Source organism: Hermetia illucens, chromosome 2 (genome assembly GCF_905115235.1).
Source record: "Hermetia illucens chromosome 2, iHerIll2.2.curated.20191125, whole genome shotgun sequence".
In the NCBI taxonomy this organism is placed as follows: domain Eukaryota; kingdom Metazoa; phylum Arthropoda; class Insecta; order Diptera; family Stratiomyidae; genus Hermetia; species Hermetia illucens.
This window is the reverse complement of record NC_051850.1, coordinates 180,221,817-180,230,092: the sequence shown is the minus strand read 5'-3', so window position 1 is coordinate 180,230,092 and position 8,276 is coordinate 180,221,817. Positions and strand designations below refer to the sequence as shown.

The following is an 8,276-nucleotide window of genomic DNA, read 5'->3' as shown; positions in this document are numbered from 1 at the left end:
ACTGTCATCAAAGATGCTCAGATCATCGGCCACGTCCCCAAAAGGACTTGGCTGACTGCGAAACCGTGGAAGCGGATCGATGAACGGAAGGGGTTGAAAGCTGTATTAACCGCTGCGAGCGAAGGTGGGTGTGACACCCTCGAATTTCGGTATGTTCCCGTCCGGAGGACGTTCCTTAACGTCCAGGGTACTATGATATCTTTCCCCAAGCACCTCGACTATATTGATGATATCTGTTCACTCTTTCACCGGCTCATTGACCTTGGCCAAATGGCTCTGGATTTGGAAAGAGGGGCGGGTAGAGTTGGGCTGAAAATAAACACCAATAAAACCAAGGTTCTCAGTCAGACGAGTTATCGCCCTCTCCCTCACTACATTAATGGGCAGAGCACAAAGGCGTTGATCAATTTATATAGAGAGCCTTTTCTGCGGACGGTAGTACCAAACTGGTGGTTGCCCGAGGCACTAAGGGCACTAGACCCGCTTTCGCTGCCCTGTCTAAAACTTGCGAATGGGGTTATCTCAACAATAAGATCAAGTTGAGACTGTTCTGTGCTAATTTGCTTTCTGTGTTGTTATATGGGAGTAGCACATGGGAAATGAACCCCCCCAAAGCTCCAAGCCTTTGCGAACATCTGTTTGCGTCGTATCATCGGAGTACGCTAGCCTGATGCTATCTTGAACGAGGAACTTGCACGGGCCTACACCCATACACACTGTGATGGGAAGGCGAAACTGACAGTGAATAGGTCACACATTAAGGTGGGCAACAATTGCATTGAGGGCTATGCTATGCAGTGGGATCCACTTTCCCAAGATGGCTGACGGATGGGTTGTCCAAAGGCACTTGGTGCAGAACTGTTGAGAATTAGTACAGATATCTCAGGAAATCGTGGGGGGATCTGAAGCGTATTTCAATTAGCCACAGGGGATGGGACGTAAGTGTGGTTAACCCGTCATACCCTATTGCGTCATATATACTATATATGCAGGTGCATTCTCTTCGTGAGTTTTCTTTGAGGAACAATCTTCTAGGCAATTACATCACACTACCGTCATAGCAGATTTGAGGAAGCTGGATTTGGTGAGTTAGACGCCACATTGAATTCGTGAAGCTAGTAGGTGGGCGGATGACTCGATCTGGAAGTTGTGCGTCCAAGATGATGGCATCGTGGTCACTGATGCTAGGGACTGTTTCTAGGAATGCAAACCTATTTAGGTTTGAATTTATGGTGATGTTGCTACTAATCAGATGTTGTCAAGGTAGGATTGGCAATTTCTTACATTGAATGCATGGAGTGCCTGGTTGATATGGGAAATGTTTCGTCTGACGGAACTTGTTGTAAGCCAGCGGTGTGGCTGGCTACCATTAATACTAATATAGGAGTTAGACTCGGAGGTGTTTCTGGCATTTAAGCTGCCCCATAAATTTTGAACCTCGACTTGTCAGGTGGGATAGGTTGATTAATTTGTGCTTAGATAGTGTCTGCCTGTTCGGAAAGTTAGGAAATGAGGACCCATAGCGGTAGAGGAGCCTAGTTTCAGGTTGCAGGTTGTGGTCATCGAGGAACGGCCCAAACTTTTGTCTAGGAACCCAACTCACTAAGAAGGTGACTGCGATCTTTAATGGGTCACTCACAATACAGAAAGTGACGTCCCCGAGTTGAGTGAGTAAGTAGTTGTGACCCCCCAGCTGGCAGTATACCTATGACCTAGGTAACAGAATTGAGAAAACCCCTCGGTAAAAAGGGAACAGCAAACGACAGGTACACGTTGGGACACACTGGGAGCCCTCAGAGCCGTCGACAGCTGTGATGTGAGCCTAAATCTGCCATGGTGGTAGTTGTGGCGTGTATCGGAGGCCATCCTTTTCAGGACTCCGGGGGTAGTGCACATTGAACATTAGTATATCGCGTTGCCCAAGCGAGCGCTGATCCGTCCGTGAGACAAAGTTGTCAGAGACATGCTAAGGAGCGCTGACAGATGGAATCACGTTGTGCATTATGTTCGGGTTCTTCTTGTTGTGATGAATTGGGGTTTCATGAACTAACTTTTTTCCCTTTTCTCTCCCGTTGGCAAAAGGAATCTCCTGACTTGAAAGCCCGGTAAGCCGGGAGAGCGGGAGGGCTTGCCCGAAGTAATATGTCAAACGGTTTCAGGCTAGTTTTCTGTTGACAGGGAGTGTTTAGTTGGTAGTCTGACGGCGTAACTTTGCGGGAGTACAACACTCTGCGCGTAAACGCAGTCCTCTACCCTACTCCAAGAAAAAAAGTTGATGTTTAATTCAGTGATCCTAACATCCATGATTGCAGTCGATGTGTCTTCGGGGTATTTCTAGTGTTCTATTAGCAACGGAGACGGTGTTGCGTTTCAACCAATGATTGGCCAATGGGTTGATCATCGTATTAAACATCATAATAAATTTTGAAGACTGCTTGGTGAACTCTCCGAAGTACGGGATGTTTTGATTGGTCGGCGGTGAAGGGTCTGGGTGGACGTTTTAGAATTTTTCCGAGGTGTTGCCTACAATGCGTTTTCTTGGTTGGTTTGATGCGAGGCCTGTCACCAGGAGAGACCAGGTAGGATTTAGCATTGTGAAGTACCATTCACTCCGGGAATTTTCTTAGAAAGTATGTGTGATGTTACCTGCAGCCAACCCAAGCTGCCGATCAGTTGATTCCATTTACCCAGAAATTCTGGGAATAGAAGATGTTTCTATATGAGTGGAAAAACAGGATGGTCGATTAGGTCTCCAAGAAGGGGAGTATTGATTGCGAAATTTAGAGAGATATTTGCTTGCTGCCTCCCATTGCAAAAATAATGTTTCAAATAACCCTGGAAAGTATCAAAGAACACCTCGAATGTTTGATGACGTACTGAAGATCGGCAATCGCTCCATTCCTATCCACGCTAATGGTCCGAGTATGGATTGTGCTGATCATTTACATATTTTGGTAGAGAGGTTCGGATTGATACCAGAAACCAACTAGATACCGCTCGAAGCATTAACAGCGAAAAGTCCACCTCTGCTGTTTGGTCAAAAAATTAAAAATGCTGTTATAAACCCTGTAAATTGAGCGTTAAAAATATATTCAGTCTTCCCTGCTTGTCGTCCCCACATGCCAGTTTGCACCAATCCGAGCGAAAATACGCAGGGCATTCTGGGCATGATGTAACCCTGGAGACTTCTGATATAGTGGAGAAGGACGCTTTATATGAGCAATTACACACTGTTAGGGAGAGGCTTCCTAAAGGTGACATTTTGATCGTGATGGCTGATTTGAATGCCAAGGTCGGCTCAGACAATACCTTGTTCGGACATGATATGGGGAAACACGATTTTGGTGACCGTAACGATAATGTTGGGAGGGTAGTCTATTTTTGCTACTGCCATCGTCTCGTCATTGGTGGGACATTGTTCAAGCGCAGAGCTTGGTAAAAGGCTAGTTGGGTCTTAATTGACCGACACCGCGACGGTGCAATTGTAGAGATGGTTGGGACGTCAATTTCACGATCTCGAAGTCGTGTTCTGGGATCCAATCTTAGCTATTGTCATGGATTTTTGAAATTTTTTAAAAGGGGTTAGTACAATGTGCTTACTAAAGGCCTGAGTGCTGAAAGTTTATTTTCCCCCGACCGACACTATACGAACAATCAGATTGCCCACTTTGTGATTAGCAGAAGATTTAGGGGTTGTCTCCGGGATGCCCGTAACAAGAGAGGCGCTGACATCGGCCTCGAAAGCGGCCATCATCTGAGCGTCGCTTACTTTCACTTGCGTGTTGTGTCGGCCACTTCTCGTAGGATATGGATGGCCAAGTGAAGGAAAATGTTGAGACCAAACGGATTTTGTTGGGTTGGACTGAGTTCTTGGTCCAGAATGGTGAGGCTCCTTGAGACCTGTCTTCCAGGGACTAGTTCTTGCCAAGAGCCTGCTGTAGTTTGCTAAGAAAGCTGCTGAAGGAACAATTAATTGAATTTTCCCGAAGCTCATTCTCGCCGTTTCGTTCTTGACATTGCTTTGCCTTTACTTCATTCGTTCGGTGACAACACTTCGACCATTTGATGGTCGACCCTTGGCTATGGACACGGTGCCTATAATGGAGAGGCTAAGGTTGTCTCTAGAAAAACTACCTTTTTAAAATAAAGTAATAATATTTATTTCACAAAACATAAATCAAATAATTTTTACAAACTTTCCAACCGTAGGTTCATAATTTTAAATTTACAACTTACGCATAATAAATTATTATAATTTCAGAAGTATCTTTCGAAATATTTATTCAAAAAAACTAATTTATGGCCGAATTTCAATTGTATAAAAACGCAAAGTTCTCCCTCAGATACTCTCATTGTACATCCTGGTCTGTGGTCTGACTTTTTTTTGCTGACAATATCAATTATTTATTTCTAGGAATTATCTACACAATTTTAGCTTTTTACCAATCTATAAAAATATAACAATCTTCACAAATAAAATTATGATAAACACAATAAAATTAGAATATTCGAGAAAAATAGTTTCTAAATTAAAAATATCACAAATTATAGTTTCCTAAAAGTTGTATGTACACCTTTGTATACATTCTTATGTACAACCTACGTATGTTACCTTTTATTATTCTATGGATATTGTGCGGTTTTGTGCGGATAAATCGTTGTCTTATCTGATTATAGTTACTGTGGTCAAGTTCATTAGCATAACTGCGAATCTGGAAGATATTTATGATCTAAAAAATCGCATAAACCCGATTTATTATGCTTAATTGGAAACATGGAAGGTCAATGCTAAGTCAAGTGTCCTTCATACAATGGTAGAACTAGGATATGCTCCAGCTTAGGTTTAGTTTTGGTATATAAACCAGATTCCTTTTTCCGACCCTTCGAGGCGGAGTATCTTACAAGACTAATTCCGGTGATTCTTGATTGAGAAAATAGTATTCATGTATCGCTTTAGTGATAGTTTGTAGCACGTGTTATAAATATCATATATACAACCAATATTCCTTGTAAGCTGAACCAACTACTCGGTGAAGTAAGTTCACAACACTTCCGTTTCAAGCACTCTCAAAAAAATCCTAACTGACGTTTTGCTTTACACAAAACCCTAAAAATATCTAAAAGTAAAATTCACCAATTTACACATAAACTTCACCAGTTTTCGGTTCCGGTTTGCGCTTCGTCAACGTTGACGGTGCGGATGTTGAATTGTCCAACGAAGGTTGCAACTTCAAGCTACCAGCTGAGTCCGGGGTGTCGTGTGATTTTGAACGGTCTGAATACTTGCGTTCAAGGATGTATGAATCCTGGGATGATGGTATATTTAGACTACTCTTCCTTGATAAGGATATTTTCTTCTCAGAGCCATCACTGTCAGCTGTCAGTAGGTTCTCCTTTGGATCATCAACGATCTCCGTAATAGAGGCTGTAGAGTTGGTCTTCGCAATAGCCAAGGATAATGGAATTGGTGACAAGGATAAGTTGTCACTATTCGAAGTAATGATTGGAGACGCAGAAGTTGTTGGTACAACAGATACTATTGACAAAGCCGGGACTGTGTCAGACGTCGTTGTTACAGCGAATGGAAACGATAGGGTTGAAATTGTTGGTGCACCTGAAAGAGCTGTCATATTATGAAATGGCTTAATTCCTTGGTATTGTAAGAAAATAATTTACTTGTTGTCGTGATTCCGACTGAGCCAAATCCAGTTTTCGGTAGGACAGCTTGTGCCAGAGCTGCAGTCGTTGGATGACCAGCTTGTAAGGTATTATGTGCTGAATTACTGTCCATTTCTTTGATTGGTGACAGAAGAAGTGTTCCCAGAACTGGAACATTCTCATTCGACGAGGGATACATTGCTGGAGTGGTAGCAAGTTGTTGAGCCATCAAAGCAACTCCAGATGCAACTGTTGTTCCAGATCCTCCAGTCCCTGTTGTCACAGGAGCCATCGATCCCAGTGTAGTTATGTTGAATCGCTCTTTCTCTATACCTTCTTTTGTCACATCTGGTGTTGGAATTCTTGGACGATTTTTCAATGGCGCTTGCATCATGTTTCCATTCAAGTTCAATTTCGAATCTGTTTGGACAAGGAAATAGCTCGGTTATTCATGAAAATAAATTGATCGTGAAATTCGATTCATCGAGATACTTTTATGGATGCTAATTGATGAAGTAAGCAATTCTGTTAGTGTGAAAATTGCGAATCATTGCACGAAAGTAGGTTTCGGTCAAAATAAATTAGCGCGATAGCACCCAGTTAATGTGATACGAGGTGAGGCGAAAAAATATTGACAAATTTGCTGAAACTTTGATATTTTTCCTGGTGAACTTCTTTATATTTGAATTGTTTATGATTCAATTGACAACTATGCAGGCTTTCCAATTTTCAGAGATTTTTGTTTGTCTTTTTGCGTAGATGTTTCATGTCTGTACTGTATGAGTCAGATAAAACCATCTGAGATCTTAAAAGATTACTCGTACTTTATTGAAAGGTCGTTCTCGGCACCCACAAAGGTTTTTGGCAATCCGGCTCTGAGTGCAGAATTCTTATCCCCAACAGCTTTGACGAGATATTAGGAAGAATCCTGGAGTGTCAATGACCTAAATCTAAAGATGATGTTAGGTTCTACAGAGGCGGAGACGAGATTTTTGGTGAATACGTCCGCAATCTATGTAACTAACATTCTCATTCATCAGTGTCCTTCCACATTAAGATGAAAATCTTAGTTGCCCATCTGTGGATAAAATTTGGTTTGTGGGGAAAGATAAGTTACGGAAGTGGGCAAGGGGGCTCCTGGTCGTCGATATCTATTGACGGCAATGACTCAATAGTGGGATCCTTGGCTGCAGTGGCATCAAATGTTGTAGACGACCGGGGGGAGTAGAACTGGTTTTATTGGCAGAGCCGTTTAAAAGAAGTTCAATTCTTCAAGATTCAGCCGGCCCCCATGATTGAAATTGTTCTTCCCAGTGGGGAGAATTTCTGAGAGGAGGGGGTGGGATACGGAACCCTACGCCTAACCCCCTAAGTGACGTAAAATGCACTGATGAATTGGAATATAAGGGCCATTATCAGGTTGATGTATGGCTCAGGGTGAAAGCCCAGTGATGCCCCACACGAGAGGGGAGGACCCGGAGAAAAGGATGATTGGGCGGTTGAACGAACCAAGAGAGCAGTAAACTCGACGAAGCACACGTAACTGGAGCCCAAGAGGAATAAGTCGAAGTCTGGAGAATGGCGGCACTTCAGAAAAGAAGAGATCGAAGTTAAATACAACCGAAGGATATCACCATTTTCAAATGAGGGGAAGAGTCATGCGCTGACATTCTGAGGAGAGAGAAGGCAGATCAAGAATTCATCAATAATAATAATAATCGTTGGCGCAACAATCCATGTTGGATCAGAGCCTTGAAGTGTGTTAGAGCACTTCATTCAAGACCGTGACGGTACACTAGGAGGCAATGTGGTCATCATTGCGCTCGAAGAATTCATCAATATAGGAGATAATGTTAGCCGTATTAGAAAGGAGACCTTACAGCACAAGAAAACCAAGGATGTAGTCGCAGGCAAACTCTTTAGCCAAATTGGAAAATCCTAAGGATAGGAAACGGACATAGGTGCTAGCAAGCTCGAGGTTTGTATAGTCGTGGGAGATTTGCGAAACCTTCTAAATCTTATTGGACTCCAAGAGGCAGAGGCAAAAATGCTAAGAAAAGTCTACTGTGAGACCAAAACTGCTGCCATCAGCCTACCAATAGAGGCGGGCTCCAACTGTTGCCAGGAGGGAAAGTGAGAGTATGCTGGGTTATGTGACTTCTTAGGGAGCAGGTGGTACTAAAACAGTGCTTTTGATGTCTTGGCTTCGGCCACAGCGCGAAGGTATGTACCAGTACAGATGTCAGGTTGAAGTAATGCAGGAGATGCGAACAAGAGAGCCATATCAGCAAGGACTGTGGCGCTATCCGAAATTGCACCCTGTGCTAAGAGAAGGACGGTGTAAACACATTGCAGAAAATAGCAGACGCCCGGTGTACAGGAAAACCCTCAAAGCACATATCTGATGGGGTTGATGCCAATCAACTTCAGTCAATGCTAGGGGCTGCGGGGTCTACTCTCGCAAATTATCTGTGAGAAAGATATTAAGCAAGCTATAATGAGCGAACCATATTGAAATCATAGTGGTGGCATGTGGATCAGATGTGGGACGAATCAAGTAGCGTCATGAGATTGCGTAGAACTAGACTTCCAGGAAATAATGAAGCACTCGGAGCAGG

The 8,276-nt window shown here is 43.1% G+C and overlaps 1 protein-coding gene across 3 annotated transcripts in view; it reads right to left on the bottom strand.

The window, feature by feature from the left end:
- Positions 1–4,141: 4,141 nt before the first annotated feature.
- LOC119649385 (bestrophin-2) overlaps positions 4,142–8,276 on the bottom strand; it is a 121,887-nt gene continuing 117,752 nt past the window's right edge. For 2 of the 3 annotated variants that reach the window (XM_038051503.1, XM_038051504.1), the window contains exons 10-11: positions 5,677–6,078; positions 4,142–5,623 (exon numbers count right to left, since the gene is read on the bottom strand). In XM_038051503.1, coding sequence (XP_037907431.1) covers positions 5,139–5,623; positions 5,677–6,078 — 887 coding nt within the window. In that variant the 3' untranslated portion in view covers positions 4,142–5,138. The remainder of the gene's footprint in view (positions 5,624–5,676; positions 6,079–8,276) is intronic. The other variant, XM_038051505.1, reaches the window with a different exon arrangement.